General features: G+C 44.1%; 1 protein-coding gene across 1 annotated transcript in view; it reads right to left on the bottom strand.

Moving 5' to 3' along the window:
- Nucleotides 1-20,731, bottom strand: part of CEP85L (centrosomal protein 85 like) — a 1,265,215-nt gene that overhangs the window by 111,746 nt on the left and 1,132,738 nt on the right. The window contains exon 13 of the mRNA XM_044074367.1: nt 8,099-8,312. Coding sequence (XP_043930302.1) covers nt 8,099-8,312 — 214 coding nt within the window. The remainder of the gene's footprint in view (nt 1-8,098; nt 8,313-20,731) is intronic.

Consider the following 20,731-nt stretch of genomic DNA (forward strand, 5'->3'; position numbering starts at 1 on the left):
GTATTTGCTTTCCACAAGAAATGCAATTATTTACTTTTACTGACATTGGATTAGAGCAAGAAAAAGTTTCCCCAACGGGGTACTTAGCTTTAGTTGAAGACTTCGGTTCTGAAACTCGAAAACGAAAATTTCAGGAGTCGGCTGACCAGCACTTGCGAACTGCTTCTGCATGGCAAGAAAGACTGGGGTAATGGCGTCGGCTGCATGTTTTATACCCCTGACTACCTGACGTCACGGAAGAAGAGATAGCAACCGACGCAGGACCCAAGACTTTGTTAATCAGGCCGAATGAGGGCCACTGCAAGCAGATTACCCAAATGTGATGACTGCAACAACATCTTGAAGATCCAGCAGGATTGGCAGCCAGTGATGTCAGCCATATGGTCAAGGAGCCATTATGTGGTTACAAAGGTCACAGGACAGGATGTAGACCCCCAAGAGACCTGAGGATATGAGTGACAGAGAGAGAGAAGGATAAGGGGCTTTGGTGGATGGGAAGGAATACTGCAACATGGAAGAGAAGGACATCTATGGTTATGGTTAAGATTTTACACAACCATTCTATGTCCTTCTATTCCTATGTTGCAGTATTCTTGGTGTGGGAGAGTACCACAGCTTAACTGGAAGGAAGGGTGGAGGGAGAAGGGGCTGAATCCACAAAGCCCTGCAGGATTGCCCTGACAAATCCTGCCCATGCCCTGGAGACATTGTCTAACTTGTAGTGCTTGGTAAAAGTGTGCATGGTGGACCATGTGGCTGCTTCCAGTATGGAAGCGGTGTCCAGGCCTTTTAAAAAGGCTTTGGAGGCTGCCACTGCCCTGATGGAGTGAGCTTTGACTCCTTGTGGGTGCTCTTTGTCACGATGTGAGTAACAGAGGCAAATGGCTTTCCTAATCCAACATGCAATGGTTTGTTTGGAGACTGCCTTGCCCAGGGCCCTGGGTGGAAGGAAACAGAGTTGATTGGATTTTCTAATGAATTTTGTTATGTCTAGGTAAAATCTTAGCTGTCTGTGTACATCCAGGGAGTGGAGTATTCTCTCACCATCACTGGTAGGAGAGGGGTAAGAAGGTGGGAAGATGAATAGATTGGTTTAAGGACAGATCGTTGACCACATTTGGCATGAAGGAACGGTTAGTTCTTAGTGTTACCCTGTCCTTGTGGAAGGTATTGTATGGGGGGCAGGCCATTAGGTTCTGTAATTCAGACACCCTTCTGGATGAAGTTATGGCCACAAGCAGTACTGTCTTCCAAAAAAGGAAGCCAATCTGGTGGTCCCTTGCCATAAACAAACTTTACAACAAAAGGAAGAAACTGTTGCAAAAAAGAGGAAAATCCCAGGATGCAAAAAAATCCCTTACCAGCCTCAGTAAGAAGCTGAGATTCCCTCAAAATCCTTCAAAGCTAGTTATGAAAATAAAATTGCCGAAGATTCCAAAGACAACCACAAAGCATTCTATAGCTATGTCAAGAATCAATGCTCAGATATACTCTGAGCTACAACAGAATGGCATTAAATATACTGATCCCAAGGATATCGCCAATACCCTGGCAGATGGATTCAGTGCAAATTCACCCCCCCTCTCACCCCCTAAAGAGCCCATCTCAATACCGAAAGATTGCCAAATTCCGGTAATAATGGCCACATAGGTAAAAAACGCACTCTCCCAAAGCTAAAAATACAGCATCCACGGGACCAGACGACATCCCAGGCTGTGTACTACATGAACTATAAAATGAAATGGCACCTCACTAAGTGTCATGTTTAATCATAGCCTCACCTCAAACTTCGTGCCCACTGAGTGGTGCACAGCTACAGTTATCCCACTCCACAAGGGGGGATCCACCTTGGATCCCGGGAACTACTGCCCCATCAGTCTGACGAGCCTGATCTGCAAGGCCATGGAACGTATTATCATGGAATTTATAAACAAAGACATTGGCAACCTTCAAACACTGGACCCCACATAGTTTGGGTTTGTGAAGGGCCGATCTTGTCTCCTGAACCTGACTGACTTATTCGAATCAGTCTCCAGAGCTGTGGACAAGGATAAGGTGGTCCACACAGGAGGGAGGGTGGCCTAATGGTTAAGGTGTTTGCCTTACAAACACAAGGTGCAGGGTTTGAGTCTCACACGGGATAACTGACTAAGCTTAAAATGGCTCACAAGGGCAGTTAGCTTAGTATTAACCTATGAACCTATCTGGACCTCGCCAAGGCCTTCGACACCATCCCCCACTCTGGAATCATAGATAAACTTACTAAGCTGGGCATTAATGCCTACGTCACTTGATGGGTTGCCAATTGACTTACTGACAGAACCCACACTGTAAAAGTAGCCGACTCCAACTCCAGCTCCAGACAAGTGACAAGTGGAGTACTTCAGGGTTCAGTCCTGGGACCGCTCTTGTTTGGCATCTACTTCTCTGAAGTACAGGCCAACACTAAGGGACTGTGGGTAACAAAGTTCACAGATGACTGCAAAGTGGGAGCCATTAATGAATCCCCAAATGATGTGGATATTCTACAAAAAGGCCTTACAGAAACAGATGCTTGGTGCCAGAGCCATGGGCTCAAGCTCAATGCCAAGAAATGTATAGTTATCCCCTTTGGGAAAAAACATGTACCCGTAAATTACCACATAGGTGGCAGTACACTAAACACCGAAAGTGTGATAAGAGACTTAGGGACACAGGTGGACAGTGGTCTCACGTTCGATAACCACAACGCCACAACAGTCAGGAAATCCTTCTATGTGGCACACCTCATTACTAAGGGCTCTTCATCCAGAAAAAAGGAGGTCATTGTCCCACTGTACTCATCCCTCATTAGACCCATTATAGAATACAACGCCCCATTTGGTATGTACCTCTCAAGACATCTGCAACAACTGGAAAGGACGCAGAAATACCTCACTAAAAGAATCACAGGCCTAAAGCAGATGCCCTATGCTGACTGTCTAAAAAAACTCCACCTATACTCTGTCGCATATCGTCTACTCTGAGGCGATCTCTGCTTAACATACAAGGCCATGTCAAACCCAGAGCTGTTGGACATGCTACACTTAAAGAAATCCCAATCCCTCAGAGAGACATGCTCCAGGGATCTAAACCTTGTCATCACAATGAATAAAACATGCTGGAGGGATAGGTTCCTGACCCAGAGACTCCCCAGACTATGGAATAGACTGCCCATATATGTCAAGCAGAGCGGCTCTTTGGTCCTCTTCAAAAGGGACCTTGATGATTGGATGGAAGATAGGAAATTCACCCCGGGGATCACGTCAGTCGCCCTGCTAGAGAGGGGTCCAGGGAAGTAAATACTGTGGGAAGAAATAGCCAGGGAACTGTTATGGCTAGGCTTGTACAGGCCCTAGGGCCTATAGCCTAGTACCAACCTATGAACCTATGTGCACATCTGCAGAGTAGCCACACTAGCAGGTTCAAATGGAGACTGGGTTAGTTTTTCCAAAATGAAGTTAAGGTCCCAGGGTGGTGGGATGGGCATTCTTGGAGGTCTAATGTGTAAGACCCCTTTTAAGAATAGCTTTACATCCAGCCTGGCTAGTAGGGGAGAGTCTAGTGGCAGGCAGGCTGAAATTGCTGAAAGGTGAACTTTCACTGAAGAGTAAGAGAGTCTCTGCCTTTTACTAGCTGACACACATATGCAAGAACTAAGGAGGATCTGCAATACATGGGTCCTTGCCCTTGTCCAGACACTATTTTGTAAATCTTTCCCATTTAGCCAAGTATAATTTTCTTGTAGTAGGTTTCCTGACCTCCCTCAGGACTGAAAGCACATCCACTGAGTAGTGGTGCCTGAAGGGAATTAGAAGTTTATCACTCACAGTGTCTGTGACAACATCTGCAAGTGTGGGTGGATGAGGGCTCCCTTTTTTGTGTCAGAAGGTCCACCTTGTGGGGTAACTTGTGGTGACTGTCCTTGGCTAGACTTGAAAAGAAGGGGGAACCAGTGGTGCCTTGGTCAGTAGGGAGTCACCAACAAGATTTTTGGTTTGTCTCGCCTGATTTACAGGAGGACTTTCTGAGTTAGTGTGAAGGGAGGAAAGGCATATAAAAACCTTCCCTTACAAGAAATGCTGAAAGTGTCTACTCTCCAAGCTAGAGTGAAGTAGGTCTTGGAACAGAAGGTCTGCAGTTGTCTGTTCTGGGGGGAGGCAAACAAGTCTACTTGAGGAGTGCCCCACCGGTGGACAATGTCTAGGAAGACTTTCCTGTCCAACATCCATTCATGCTGTGGAGAAGATGTCCTGTTTAGAAGGTCTGCTTGTTTGTTGTCCTGCAAGGGGATGTAGGATGCCTGCAGGGACAAGTTGTGTCTACAGGCTAGGTCCCATATCGGTAAGGTTAGTCTGCACAGGTGGTATACTTTTATTCCATCTTGTTTGTTGAGGTACCACATAACTGTGGTGTTGTTTGTTATTATTTGGAGAATACCTGGTAGCAGCAAAGGCCTGAAGGTTTTTTTAAGTGCTTGAAGGACTGCTGTTATTTCCCTCACGTTGATATGTTTGTTCCTTAAGGAAGGGTGCCAATTTGCTTTGACTCTGTAGGATGCCATTGTGGCTCCCCATCCCGAGTCTGATGCATCTGTATGCATAACCTGGGTTGGGAGAGGAGGTAGCAGAGGAAGGCCTTGGTTGAGCAGGACTTGCTGAATTCCACCAAATTACTTCTACCTTTAGGCAGGACAGGAGAGTTATTTCTTGTTCTAGAGGATGTTGGTGTTGAGACCAAACATTTTTTAGATACCACTGTAACTTTTGTATGTGCATTTTGGCTAGTGGAAGTATGGGGATGGTGGCTGCCATTAGGCTCAGAGCCCTTAGGAATTGCCTTGCAGTTATTTGGGTCTGCAGCAGGGCTTTGAAATGGGAGGTCAGGGAGCTGACCTTGTCCTGAGGAAGAAAGGCTTTCATTATGTCCATTTTGATCCTGCAACCCAGAAATATTTTGTCTTGTTCTGGTGTCAAGGATGATTTTGGGAGGTTGCTGGTGAACCCCAGACTTTGTAGTAGGCACATGGTGAACTCTAGATGGACTAATAGGGTTTCTTTGCAGTCTACTAGGATCAGGATGTTGTCTAGGTAAGGATAAATATAAATGAGGATAGGGATGTGTAGGGATAAATGTGTTCTGTAATAGGCAAAGTTTGGTGCCAGACATTTTGTGAACACTCTGGGGGCAGTGGACAAACCAAAGGGCAAAGCAGTAAATTGGAAATGAGAGGAGGGTCCAGAGAAATGTAAACAATTTCTGTGGGAGGGTAGAATGGGTATGTGCAAGTAGGCTTCTTGCAGGTTGAGTGTGGCCATGAAAGCCTTGACCGGTATAACAGGAAGTAAACTTAGAAGGGACAAAATTCTGAAGGTGGGTACTTTTAAGAATAGGTTTAAGAAGGAAAGGTCTAGAATGGCTCTCCATGGTCCATTTTTTTTGGGTCCAGGAATAGTCTGTGATGATGGTTTTCCAAAAAAGGAGGCAGTGGGAGAAGCAGGTGGAAAGGGGGAGGAGGGCAAGGCAGTCACGCATTGTTGGGACCTCCTCTGTCTTGAAAGAGCTGTCTAGAGGGAGGCTGAGAGGCAGCTGGCCTGGTAGTGGTTTGTCTTCTGGTTCTTCTTTGTCTGGAAGAGGTAGGTCCATAAGAGGGTGGGTTTCATCTGACAAAGGTGGCCTTGGCAGGGTAATTCCTGTAATATTTGGAAATTGGGGACACCAAGAGATGCTTGATGTCTTGCAATTCCTTGCTCTTTTCTTGGAGATTTTTTAACAGGTCTGCTGATTGTTTGCCAAACAGGAAATCAGCGTCCAGGGGGCATCTAAAATTTTAGACTTGAAGTCTTCAGGTAAGTGTTGCAGATGAAGTCAGGAGTATCTCCCGAGAACAGAGGCAGATGCTACAGAGCGAGCAGAGGCCTTTGCAGCATCATAGCTGCATCTAATTGAGTGTCTGGCTACTTGGGCAGCCAGACAAAGTTTGGAAGAGATGTCAGCTTTTGTGGTTCAGTCAGGAGTAGCAGCCAGCAGAGTAGTGGCATGAGAGACCAGGTCCAAAGCATATCTGGTCATATGGGTTTGTTAGCTGATGGCTCTAAAAGTCAATGTGGAAGAGGTGTAGACCTTCTTTCCAGTTCTATCTATTGTTTTGCTGTCTTTGTCCGTAGGTAAGAGAGAAGCAGACAAAATGAGTCTGAATTGTTTATCTGGTGAGATGGCAATCACAGCAGGATCAGGCACGGGAGGCTTGACTAAGAATTTTTGGTAATCAGGTACACTGTAGAAGCGGTCTGGCCTCTTAGAGGCAGGTGGCTGAGAATCTCGTGTCTTTGATGCAGAGGCAAAGGCATCTAAATAGGCAGGGATGACATGTGGAATGGTAGAAGTGGAGGGAAATTCCACTTGTAAAAGCTCAAAAAAACTCTTTTGGGTGTCAGACATTTGTGAGGTGTCCCATTTGAAGTATTCGTTCATTTTGGTGATGGTTGCACCAAAGGTGATATCCTCTGGGGGGGGGGGGGTCTCCCTCAATAGATTCATCATCTGGTGAATAATACTCTTGTGGGGAGGCAATTTGGGAAGTGTAAGAAATAAATTACTCAGAAGAGGAATAACAGGTCTCTTGCTCTTCTTCCCTCTCTTGTGAGGTAAGTGGTGGAAGAGAAGAGGCAGAGGAAGGCCTAGGGCTAAGCAGAAGAAGGGTAGCTGGAGAACAGGCTGAGGGCCTAAGGGCCAGAAAGGCCTGCATTAAGGAAAAGGTGAAGGACTGCCAATCAGGCAGGCCTTCTGCAGGTGTAGCCAAATATTTAGTTTTTTGTTTCTTTTTGACTGGGGTAGACAGAGAAGGCCTGGAGTTGGATGCTTGGCTAACGATAGCAGTATCTGGTGGAGGGATCCTGGCTGGAGGCCCAGCTGTGTCTGGTTCCCCAATTGACGTCGGTGGTAGCCGGTGTCTGGGTTAGCTCCGGGGACGTGCCGGTCATCAATTGTGAAGCAGCTTCCTCCAAGGTCACAGTAGAAGTCGATGGATCCGTCAGACATCCCTCAACTCCTAAATCGGTAGCTGGTGGGGTGTCCGATAGCAAAGCGGCGATCCATCCTAAGAACTAATTTTTTAAGCCACTGGTTTTCCAGGTAGAGATTTAGAGCAGCCAGATGGCTGTGAAGGGTCTTAGGAATGAAAGATTGGCAGATTGAGCAAGCTTTCTGATCGTGCTCCCAGCCTAAGCAAAAAATGCAGCGGTTATGCATGTCTTTATGGGGTATCTGGCGCCTGCATTGGCATTTGCCCTTTTTTGCTGACATCAGCCAAGTATAACTACAACAAACCAAGCTTTAGCTAGAAATTAAAGAAGAAAACCCCAACGGGGTACTCAGCTTTTAGACATCTTGTGGTGAAGAAGCGAAGCACACGATGCGTCAGTCATCTGCAGCTGAAAAGTTTTGAGATCTGTGCGAGCAGACATCACATTTAAAGTCCCTGGTTTATGGCCCTACGTGTGACATTTCACACAACTACAACAGGCAAGCTGAAGCTTTTGTACAGGACCCGATGTACAGGTCACCTGAGGCGAAAAATCCCATACCAAGAATACTGCAACATAGGAATAGGACATTAACAAATACTGGGATTTCTACATTCTTCCTGCCTGTGCATGAAACCTACTTCTGACACATGCAAATGACTAGTAACAATGAGAGCATCTGCTTTTCTAAATCAAGTCAATGTTCAAAGGTTTTTATCCGCCATCCTTCAAAGTACCAGGGCATTACAACAAAGCAGAATGCAGTGGATAAATAGCTAAATAAAAACTGGGGAATAAAAAAGCTTGGCCAGTCATCCTATATACCACTGAAATTAAAGCATGGCATTAAGAAGTCAAGCATCAATGATAAAAGTGAATGTTTTCTGTGATCCTGTTTCATAACAGCAAGGTCGAAAATCTTTACATTACAGCTATATGAACAAATAAAATTAAACTATAAATGGACTGACAAGGCACAATATAAATTGCACATAAAAGTGTGACCTTACCTACACAAAACAGGCATGCATTTGAGAAAGACTGATGAAACTTACACTGAATTCCCAGCAGCAGGGAGAGGTTAGGCTCCTTGCCCTGAGCTCGCTGAGTAAGGATACTGCATAAAGCTCTTAGATCAAATAGGCAATGGGACATCTCCTTGAACAATTGAGCCAGCAGTGGTGTCATTTCAAATGATGGCTGTCGAGATCGTTCCATCTGCTGTAGCTGCTCTCGCAAGGCCGAGTTTTCTTCATAAAATCTTTGGTGCTTTGTAAACAACACAGACAAATGGAGATTAAGCATTAAATACAGCTCATACAAGGCACAGCATGCACAACTTAAGATTCCTTTTTTAAATACCATTACTAAATAAACTGGAACAAGCCATTTCAACTCTTCCTGGCTACATACCTGCTCTATAACCTAACCAATTCCTTCTCCTTATATGATAACTAAACTCCGATGCTTTTTGCTACTAGTGACTGATGATACTTTCTTCATATTTATTTTTTTTCATCACTTGTTGACACTGGTACAATAATACTGATTAATATATCTATGTTTATACCTATGATTGAATTGATCTGGCAACCAACTAAATTCCTGCTTTGATGTATATATTCTGTACATATTACTGTAATCACTATGTGAAACACTGCTTCTACTTCTGTACCAATTAATGTTTAAATTTTTTCGGTATCTATGTTCTTGTTGGAGCTTTTCTCCCCAGGCCTCCACTGAAAATGGGCTCTTTTACACCCAGTGGACATTCCCGAGAAACAAATGCAATGCAATAAAATAAATAAATAAAATAAGTCTGTCCAAGGTTTGCTGAGGAAAACATTACAGTGGGTATATAAAAGTGCTAAATCTTTCTGCACTGGGAACACAGAAGGAAAGGGAAGATGACAGAAGTATGTATGACAGCAGGCATAATACATGAAAAGGGTTACTGAATAAAGAGGAAGGACAGCAGCTTCAAAACGTAGAGATGGGGCAACACAAGAAAGAATTCTCAAACAGGAAAAAAAAAACATGCAGCAGGGTGGCAAATACAGTGCCACATATAACAGTGCAGAAGCCCCAGGACAGGCAAAAAGTACAGTTTTGTACCTACCATAAATGTAGATGTTCGAGTGCTAATACAGCTGCAGTAATCACAGATGGGTTCTCTGCCGTCAGGCGGGTCCTCGGTTGGCCGAATTCCAAAGTCTAGGTCCGGCGTCGGTTGTTGCCGCTTTCACTCCTGACGTCAGTGAGGCAGGGGTATACAAGACACAGCCGACGCCATTTTCTTCAGTCTTTCTTGCCCCAGATGTCAGGTGCCCCCAGAAGGAAGGCAATACATAAATTATAATTATATATATGAAATGCAATATAACCAAAAATCAGTAGTTGCAAGCAAATATACCATAGAAGGATAACCCAATCAGGTTGTATGAAGAGGGGTTAGGCCCTAGGCCTTTACCAAGAGGGTAAGGAGGGAGGGAAACCTGTACTGCAGCTGTATTAGCGCTCGAACATCTACATTTATGGTAGGTACAAAACTGTACTATGTTCATCGTGCATACAGCGGCAGTAATCACAGATGGGTGGAATCCCAGAGCTACGCACAGGGTGATAGGCACTAGGTGGAACTGGGATGAGCCAGAATGCCCTGCAACACAGCAGTGGCAAAGCCTGCTCTAGTTTTGAAATATAAAGGTAGGTGGTAGTGTTTTGTGAAGGTATGCACAGAACTCCAAGTGGCTGCCTCCAAAATATCTTTGGTAGGAACTCCTATGAGGAAGGCTGTAGAGGTAGCTGTGGCCCTGGTGGAGTGGGATCTGATGCCTGTAGGGACAGATTTTCCATGATAGGAGTAACAAAACCGTATGCAGTGGCCTATCCATTTTGAAATTGTCTGTTTGGTAACTGGCTTCCCTTGAGCTCCTACAGCATAGGACACAAAAAGTTGTTCTGATTTCCTGAAAGGCTTTGTTCTGTCCAAATAATAACGTAGCTGTCTATGGATGTCTAAGGAGTGTAGCAGCCTTTCCCCTTTGTTTTGAGGATTGGGGTAAAAGGTAGGTAAGTGTATGGCTTGATTTAAAGCTACTCTGGATACCACTTTAGGCATAAATGACGGATTGGTTCGAAGGGAAACCCTGTCCTGATGGAAGATGAGAAAGGGCTGCACAGCCATGAGGGCTTGTAGTTCCGAAACCCTACGAGCTGAGGTAATGGCCAGAAGGAAAGCTGTTTTCAAGGACAAATATTGCAAATCTGTTGAGGCAGCTGGTTCAAAGGGAGGCAATGTTAATTTTTCTAGAATGTAATTAAGATCCCAGGCTGGAATTGGTTGTTTCCTTGGTGGTCTTATATTCTTAGCCCCTCTGAGGAACTGTCTTAAGAGTGGGTGAGAGAATAAGGGTGGATCTGTGTTGAATTCTGCAGAAATGGCTGAGGCATGGATTTTTATGGAGGAAAATGAAAGTCCACTGTTCAGCAGCTCAGCTAGATACTGTAATACCTGAGGCAAATTCAGTTTTCTAGGGTCCTGGCCTTTTTCTCATTCCAAGAGCAAAACCGTTTCCATTTTGCGGAGTAAGCCTTTCTAGTAGATGGCCTTCTGGCCTCCAAAATGACATCCTGCACCTCTTTGGGGAGTAGAGTCTGTTGTGGTGTTAAGGAATTTTCCATGCAGCGAGATTGAGTGTTTTCAGCTGACTGTGAAGAGTTTTGTAGCTGTGCTGAGTCAGCAGAAGAGGCATTAGAGGTAGGGACCAGAGAGGAGTATGTGTTAGGCTCCTCAGGAGTGGGTACCAGTGTTGTCTTGGCCAGTCTGGAGCAATCAGTATAATCTTCGGTCTGTCTGCTCTTGCTTTCAAGAGCACCTTGGGCAGAAGAGGCAGAGGTGGGAAAGCGTACACTGTCCATGCTGTCCAACTGAATGAAAGGGCATCCACTCTCCAGGCCTTTGGATGAAAGGTCCTTGAACAAAACTTTTCCAACTGATGATTCCTGTGGGAGGCGAAGAGATCTATGTCTGGCCTCCCCCACGCTTGGATTATCTTTGTAAACACTTGAGGATGCAACTTCCATTCGTGTGGATCTGTCATATTTCTGCTTAGATTGTCTGCCAGCGTGTTTTCCAAACCTGGCAAGTACTGTGCTTGAAGTTCGATTTGCCATTCCACAGCCAAGTTCCAAAGTGTCATGGCTAGTCTGCACAGGGGGTATGAATGTGTTCCTCCTTGTTTGTTTATGTACCACATTACTGTGGTGTTGTCTGTTCTTATCAATAATTGTCCTGGATGCAGAAAGTCCTTGAAAGCTGTAATTGCATTTATCACTGCTAGCATTTCTTTTTGATTGATGTGAAGGTGCTTTTCCTTTTGGGACCATTTGCCCTGAATGCACCTGTCTGTCATGTGCGCCCCCCCAGGCGTAATCTGAGGAGTCTGTTGTGATGACTTGATTTGCTTGAGGCTTGCAGAATGGGAGACCTGTGTTTGTTTGACTTGCTTGGGCCCACCATAGAAATTCCTTTTGCAAACATGGAATTATTGGTATTATTGTTTCCAAACTGTGGCTGTGCTGAGGCCAAAGGTTTTTTAGGTACCATTGAAGTTTCCTCATATGCAACTTTGCACATGGGATTAAAAGAATGCAAGATGCCATGAAGCCCAGAGCCTGCAGGATTTTCCTTGCAATAAGCCTGGCACAATTTGCTAGTATTTTGAAGTATTGAGTTAGTTGCCCCTGTTTTTCTGGCATAAGGTAGGCCATCTGGGTGTTTGTGTCCAAGTTGGCACCCAGGAAAGTTATTTTCTGAGATGGTGTTAGCCTGGATTTTTCTTTGTTGATTGTGTATCCCAGAGAATGCAGTAACCGTGTTACATAAGTCAGATGTTCCAGAAGTATGTGCTTGCTGTCCGCTTGGATCAGGCAGTCGTCCAAATAAGGGTAAATTTGTATCCCTTGAAGTCTGCAGTAGGCAATTACTGATGCCAGGCATTTTGTGAATACTCTGGGCGCAGTAGATAAGCCAAAGGGCAATGCAGAGAATTGATAGTGTATTGAACCTGCAAGAAATCTGAGGTATCTTCTGCAGCTTTGTCTGATTGGGACATGCAGGTATGCCTCCTTGAGGTCCAATGTTACCAGCCAAAACTCCTTGCCCAGCATGGGAAGAAGCTGCTGTAATGTGAGCATCTTGAATTTTGGTACGAGTAAGAATGTGTTTAGGATGGATAAGTCCAAAATGGGTCTCCAGTCTGATCCTTTCCTTGGTACCAGAAATAGCCTGGAGTAAAAACCTTGACCTTGCTCGTGAATAGGTACCTCTTGAATAGCTTTCATGTCTATGAGCTTTGAAATTTGTAGTTGTGCCTCTGCCCTTTGATTGTGTGGCAGGTTTGGCATGCCTCTCATTTGTGGGAGAGTGTGAAAATGAAATCTGTTGCCTCTGTTTATAACGTCCAGGATCCATTTGTCTGTTGTGACAATATGCCAATTTCTTGTAAATAATGCCAGTTTTCCTCCCAAGGGTGCTGCCAGCTGAGACTTGCTTGGCATGGAAAGGAGGAAGTCATTGGGTTTGTTTCCTGTATTGTTGTGCACTGTCTTCGCCACCTCTTGGTGCTGGAGTTTGCCATTGCCTGCCTCTATATGATCCTTGTGATTGTCCTCTGCCCCTTGTGCGCCTGTATCTACCTCTTTGGGGCTTGTCAGTGGCTGGAAAGGACCAGTTTTTAGAAGGCCAATTTCTGCTAAAACGTGGTGGTTGAACCTGTAGAAAAGCTTTGACAGTTTGCATAGATTTGGCTTTTTTTTTCCATTTTCCGTAGTATCTCCTCAGCATTAGTACCAAATAACACATCCTTTTGTAAAGGAGCACCTAATAGTTTAGCTTTCACATGATCAGGCAAGATTTGTTCCCTAAGCCAGGCATGTCTACAAATGACTGATCCTGTAACAGCAGCTCTACTTGAGGCCTCTAGGGCATCATAGCCACATTGTAAGGTGCGTTTACCCACTTGTTCTGCACTATGCATCATATCCTGCAACTCCTTCAAATCTGGTTGTTCAGGTTGAGACATTTTATTTCTTAATTGTGATAACAGAAACTGCTGATATTTAAACATATGAAACTGACAATTTAAGGCCCTCATGGCTAGGGTGGCCGAGGTATATACCTTTTCTCCCCACCTTTCTAAGGATCTTGACTCTCTTTCGGAAGGTAGTGGATTCTTAGCAGTAGAAGCCTTCATTCTCTTGGGGCCTTGAGAAATGGTTTCAGGGTCAGCATTATGGCTTTTGTAAAGAAATTGGTGAGAGTTAGGAACTCTGTAGTACCTATCAGGCTTGACTGGGGCAGGAGGCAGGGAATCCGGATTAAGGCAAGCCTCCAAATAAACATCATCAAGTATGTCCAAAACAGGAGGTATCGCCAGAGGTCTGTGTTGAGGTAACAAAAGAAATTCCCTAAGTCTTTTCTTGGAATCAGAAAAGTCTTGGCCTTCCCAATGGAAGTGTTCCCTCAAGGTGTGCAAGGTTTCCCCAAAAGAAAAATCCTCAGGAGGAGATACAGAAGGAATGGACTGCTCTGCATCAGAATCTTCAAAAGGGGAGTAAGAGTGTTCCTCTACATCAGAATGTTCTGATAAAATGGAGCCCTGATCAGAAGAGGGAGAATCTTCCTCCACCCTGGGTCTCTTGTCTGGAGGGGGTTGGGAACCCCTGATAAGAGTAATTAAATCCTCAGCCATTTTAAGCATCTGCTATTTAGGCATGGGGCCTGGAGATGGGCCCTGTGCAACAGGCCTCTTGGGATGCCTGGCTGATTTGGACTTGGTAAAGGCCTCAATGGAAAAGGAAGATGAGGGTCTTAAGACACCATGGGTGGAAGTGGACCTGTCCACATTAGGAGGCTCAACGCTCACAGTGGTTTCGGTGGTTGTAGTCTGGGTCTGGGCCGAGGTACCTGTGGTCTCGGTTACAGAAGACACCGCCAAAGAAGTGTCGTCGGTAGTCAGGGACTGCATAGGCATCTCGCTGAGAACCGGACCACGTGTAGCCAGTTTTGGCGTGGTGTCGGTGGGGACCGCGGGCCTCGCGTGCCGGTCCTTGTCCTTACGTTTTTTGAACAAAACGGTAGTCGGAGTCTCCGACGACATTTTATAATCAAAGGCTTTACCAAAAAAGTGTTGGGCGAACTCCCGGCGGCTTAATAGTGCGTTTATTGAAAGTAGCGCAAAAGCGACAGCCCGAGACGTCGTGGTCTGGGCCTAAACAAGGTATGCAGAGGGAATGGAAATCCTTATGCGGTATTTGCTTCCCACAAGAAATACAATTGTTAACTTTTTCTGACATCGGTCTGCGGCAAGAAAAGTTTCCCCAACGGGGTACTTAGCTTTAATGAAGACTTCGGTTTCCAATTTTTCGTAAATTCAGGAGCTGGCCGACCGGCACTTGCGAACTACTTCTGCTTCGGGCACCGCGCGGCAAAAAAGACTGGAGAAAATGGCGTCGGGAGTGAAAGCGACAACAACCGACGCTGGACCTAGACTTTGGAATTCGGCCGACCGAGGACCCGCCTGACGGCGGAGAACCCATCTGTGATTACTGCAGCTGTATGCACGATGAACATCTGCAAACAGGTGCTGCATAAAAGAGGAAACTTGAGTAGGCTAAACAGACCTTTTTGCTGTCAACTTTTCATATACATAAACATAAATGTCCTATTTCTGACTATGTTTTTCAGACCCCCCCACCAAAAAAAACACATTTTGTTAACAGGCACACTGTAGTCACATCACTAAAGAATCAACAAGGTAGCAGTTGACTTTATGTAAAATGCAATCATAGGTGTTTACTAGGATAATGACAAGCCTTTTTATGCCTAACCATCATCATCTTTCAGCTTTTCCCGTTAGGGGTCACCACAGCGGATCATCTCTTTCCATTTCTTCCTATCCTCTGCATCTTGCTCTGTTACACCAACCGCCTGCATGTCCTCTCTCACCACATCCATAAACCTCATCTTAGGCCTTCCTCTTTTCCTCTTACCTGGCAGCTCCATCGTTAGCATCTTTTTCCCACTATACCCATCATCCCTCCTCAGCACATGTCCAAACCAACGCAATCTCGTCTCTCTTGCTTTGTCTCCAAACTGTCCAACATGAGCTGACCCTCTAATATACTGATTCCTAATCCTATCCATCCTAGTCACACCGAGTGCAAATCTTAACATCTTTAACTCTGCCACATCCAGCTCTGACTCCTGCCTTTTTGTCAATGCCACTGTCTTCAACCCATATAACATAGCTGGTCTCACTACCCTCTTGTAGACCTTCCCTTTCACTCTTACTGGTACCCGTCTATCACAAATCAATCCTGACACTCTTCTCCACCCATTCCACCCTGCCTGTACTCTCTTCTTCACCTCTCTTCCGCATTCACCATTACTCTGAACTGTTGATCCCAAGTACTTAAACTTGTCCACCTTTACCAACTCTACTCCCTGCATCCTCACCAGTCCTCTACCCTCCCTCTCATTTACACACATATATTCTGTCTTAGCCCTGCTGACCTTCATTCCTCTGCTGTCTAGAGCATATCTTCACCTCTCCAGAGTCTCCTCAACCTGATTCCTACTCTCACTACAGATCACAATGTCATCTGCAAGCATCATAGTCCACGGGGCCTCCTGTCTGATCTCATCTGTCAACCTGTCCATCACCACTGCAAATAAGAAAGGACTCAGAGCTGATTCTTGATGTAATCCCACCTCTACCTTAAACGGATCTGTCACTCCCACTGCAGTCCTCACCACTGTCACACTACCCTCGTGCATATCCTGTACCACTCTTACATCCTTCTCTGCCACTCCCGACTTCCTCATACAGTACCACAACTCTTCTCTAGGCACCCTGTCATATGCTTTCTCCAAGTCTACAAAGACACAATGCAACTCCTTCTGACCTTCTCTGTAATTCTCCAATAACACTCTCAGAGCAAACATTGCATCTGTATTGCTCTTTCCTGGCATGAAACCATACTGCTGATCACTAATCATCACCTCCCTTCTTAACCTAGCTTCCACTACTCTTTCCCATAACTTCATGCTGTGACTGATCAGTTTTATCCCTCTCTAGTTACTGCAGCTCTGCACATCACCCTTATTCGTAAAGATAAGTACCAAAACACTTTTTCTCCACTCCTCAGGCATCCTCTGACTTTGCAAAATTTCATTAAACAATCTAGTTAAAAATTCCACTGCCATTTCTCCTAAGCACCTCCATGCTTCCATTGGTATGTCATCTGGGCCCAACAGCCTTTCCATTCTTCATCCTCTTCATAGCTGTCCTTGCTTCCTCCTTGCTAATTTGCTTCACTTCCTGATTCACTATCCCCACATCATCCAAACTTCTTTCTCTCTCATTCTCTTCATTCATCAGCCCTTCAAAGTACTCTTTCCATCTACTCAACACACTCTCCTCACTTGTGAGTACGTTTCCCTCACTATCCTTTATCACCCTTACCTGCTGCACATCTTTCCCAGCTCTGTCCCTCTGTCTAGCCAATCGGTACTGGTCCTTTTCTCCTTCTTTAGTATTTTATTTATTTTACATTTATTTTACATTTGTTGACCAGGCTGGTCCAACTGGATTTATGTCCATTTTCAGTGGAGGCCCGGGGAGAAAAGCTCCACACATTAGAATAGAAAAAAAAACAAAATACAAATTCATAGGTACATTACCATGATTTGGCAAGTACAAATAGTACATTACATCAAAGCCTATTAGTAAGGGATAAAAGACAATAAGGACAATGTCAAGTACATATTAGTAAATTACATTTATAGCTTCTGAGTAATTAAGAAACACAATCTTACTTGCAAATTGGGTATAGATATACTGACAATAATATATGAGGTATGTGAAATAGGTAAATATTACACTAAAAGAGTTAACACACTATATTGTTAGTAAAAGATCATTGAGTTAAAGTGGATGAGGAGATTAGTGTCCAGTGACAAGGGAGTTAGTTAGTCTGGGTTAACACAGGGACACAGCCATTGTGATTTAAGGTATGGCTTGAGTTTGGTTTTAAATAAGGTAGTTGAGGGTAGGGAGGTTAGGTCATTTGGGAGGGAGTTCCAGATTTTGCCCACTGTGCTAGAGAACAGAGAGTCTCCAGCTAGATTATTGGTTTTACTTGTGTTTACCAGTATTTTATTAGATGAGCGCAGGGTCTTCAGGTTAAAGTAGGGGGAGATTAAGTTAGTAAGTATAGGAGTATTTGTAGGATGATGCAGTATCTTATGGGCAATAGTTAGTTGGTTGAACAGAATAAGATTTGACAATTCTAACCATCCTAGTTCTAACCATCCTAGTTGATTCAGATTATTGCAATGATGGGTTCTATAGGTGGAACTAGTTGCAAATCTAGCAATGTTGTTGTATGAACTGGCTAGCTTGTTCAGATTGCTTTTGCATAGTCTTGTGTAGATAGGGCAAGCATATAGTAGGGTTGAGATTAAGTGGGTACGGGCAATGGTGGTCCTGGCTAGTGGAGTTAGAAATGGTTTGATCCTGTAGAGGGAACCTAGTTTCTTGTTTACTGTTTTTATAGTGTTGTTAATGTGGGGTTCAAAGGTGAGGTTATCAATTAGTAGTCCAAGTAGTTTTGTGGTGGAATCAGGAGTAATTATAGTACCATTGCTAGATGTAACAGTGAAATGCAGTGGAGTGGCTCTGCGTGTGGGAGTAAATAGTAGCATTTTTGTTTTGTTTGGGTAGAGGATGAGACAGCGGTGAAGAAGCCAGTTTTCAACTGTGCTAAACACATCTTGGGTTAGGGACTGAAGTTGTGATAGAGAAGAGGCTGAACATATGAGTGTTGAATCATCTGCATATTGGATACAGGTAGCTTGAGGTAATACAGAGTGTAGGTTATTAGTAAAAATAGAAAAGAGGAGAGGACCCAATATGGAGCCTTGAGGAACGCCAAGGGTAATTGGGAGATGGGAAGATAGGTTATTCTCCCATAATACAGCCTGTTGCCTGTTATTTAAATAAGACTGGAACCATTGTATGGCAAGTGGATCCAGTGAAAAGTTTCTTAGTGTGTTTATGAGTAGTTGGTGATTAACCATGTCAAAGGCTTTTGAAAGATCAATGAACAGGGCTGAGGATAGAGTATTATTATTACGATATTTATTAATGCAGTCAGTGAAGGATAAGAGAGCAGAAGAGGTGCTATGAAATGGTCTGAAACCATGTTGGCAGGTAGCCAGTAGGTTGTTTTCTAGTAGGTGGTTTAATAGTTGTTTGTGAATGCACTTCTCCATGATTTTTGCTAGTGGGGATAGAATTGCTATAGGCCTGTAGTTAGAAAGCTCTTTGGAATTCCCACCTTTGTGCAGGGGGATGATATGTGAGATTTTGCAGATTGATGGAATAGTACCTTCTGAAATAGTTCTGTTAATGAGAATGGATATGGGGTAGGCTATGGCTTTGGAGGTTTTTTGTAGGTATTCTGCAAGTAGTAGATCTGCAGCAAGGGTTGTGGGTTTGAGTTTCTGAATGAGGGCGCAGATAAGGGATGTTGGAACTGGTTTGAATTGAAATAATGGGGTGTTAGGGATGGAGTTAGCAGCAGATGTAGTGTCAGGCGATAACTGTTTGGCTAAAGACTGAATGGTGTCTGTGAAGAAAGTGTTAAAGGAATTGGCAATTTGAATAGGGCTGTTGAGATTGGAACCTGAAGGGGTGGGAGTAATAGTGCGACCTGGGTGCAATAGTTTATTTATGCCGGACCAGAATTTTTGAGGTTTATTTTGGCGGGTTTGTTGGAGCTGGCAGTAAAAGTTTCTTTTATCTGACAATATTGCTTTTTTAGTTTCATTTCTTAGTTGTCGGAACTTAATTTGATCTGTTGGGTTTTTGGTTGTACGCCAGATAGCCAGAGTTTGTTTCTCTGGAGGATTTTTTGTTTGGTAGTTTTGGAGAGCCAGGGGGCTGGTTTGGCCCTAGTTCGTATTGTTCGTGTTGGGGCATGACAATCCAGTATGGTTAAAAATTTGGTGTTGAAGTATTGAACAGCATCATCTAATGGCAGGTTTTTCAAGGGTGACCAGTCACAAGCTTTGAGTTCTTTTTGAAGGTTGTTGGGGTTGAAATGTTTGATGGACCTTATTTTCTTATAAATGGCTGGGTTTGGAATGTCAGTCTTATATCTGATTAAATAGGTGAGAGAGTGATCACTTATATCTTCAGGGAGTGTCCCTACTTCATAAGTTTGGTTATGACTATTTGTAAGACTATTTGTAAGAATTCAATCTAGGGTGCTGTCATTGCTATTATGTTTGTTGGTTCTAGTGGTGGATGTAATGGTTTGCTTGAAACCATGTAGGTTGATATGGGTAGTAGGCTGATCAGATGTGCAACTCCACCAGTTTATGTTAAAGTCCCCAAGAATTATGGTTTCTTGTGGGTAGGTGGAGGATATCCAACTTAAGATAGCCTCTAAGGTGTTAATATTGTTGCCTGGGGGAAGGTAGATACAGATGATGTAAATGGATTTACATTTGTTGAGTTGAATTTTGGAGATGAGAATTTCGGCATTACCAGTCAGAGGAGGTTTAGAGTTTATGGCAGTAACTTGTAATTCAGATTTATATAAAATAGCTACTCCTCCTCCTTTCTTGTTACGGTCCAGTCTGAGGATACTATAACCTGGGGGGATGACAGTTGTGTCTTGTATTGTTGGCTTTAGCCATGTTTCAGAGAGACAGAGGATGTCGAATGAATGTACATCCATGACGGCATGTAGGTGGGCAACATTATTATTAATGCTTCGAATATTGAGGTGAGCTATTAGGAGAGAGTTAGGAGGTTTCGTTATCAGATGTGCATTAGTAGAGGTTGATGTGGTAGTTGTATGGTTTGGGCCAGGGTTTGGGTGTATGTCCCCATCAATTAGGGAGTGGACTTGTATTGACAGATTAAAAAGTAAAGCTTTACATATAAGGTTCAGAGGCTTTCTAGCTTTGGTGCTGTGGTATGTGATATGAGTGAGTCTATGAAATTTGGCTGATAAATAGTTTGGAGGAAGGGATGTTTGATTATAGCTAGAAGAGATAAGTGCTGGTGTCAAGGTTTGTTTTGTGGGGATATGAGATTGATGGTGGTTAAGGTGTTCATAAAAAGTAAAACGATAAGGTACAGCTAAAAGAGGAAGTACTGATAGTAGAAGTAAGTGATTAAAGTGTGTGAGGGTAATGATAGGTGGCACAGTAGAAGAAATACGTAGGTTAGTATACAGGGATGGATGCAGTTGGATAATGAGTAGTAGGAAGTGGGTTGTAGCACTTTAAGGGGTTGGTTGATGTAACTGATTGTAAGGATAGAGGGTGTGGTTAGTGTGTATAAATGTAGATGCACTGGGGGCAGGTGGGAATTGGGGGCAGGGTATGGGGAGCGGAGTGGGTAGAGCTACAGAAGGAGTGAGTGCTTGTAGTGAGCGCTAGGAGAACAATCAGGGGAGAGCTGAGGTTAAGGGAAGTGAAGGTGGAAAAGGGTAGAAGGTGTTAGTCTTGATAGTAGGGATATGGGGAGGGTAGCTGAGTTGGTACAGAGTAAGGTGATAGAGGAATGAAGTGGGACTATGACTTTACAAGCAAGGAGTGTTATATC

The sequence above is a fragment of the Protopterus annectens genome, chromosome 1.part1, assembly GCF_019279795.1.
Source record: "Protopterus annectens isolate FY-2018-M chromosome 1.part1, PAN1.0, whole genome shotgun sequence".
NCBI lineage: Eukaryota > Metazoa > Chordata > Ceratodontiformes > Protopteridae > Protopterus > Protopterus annectens.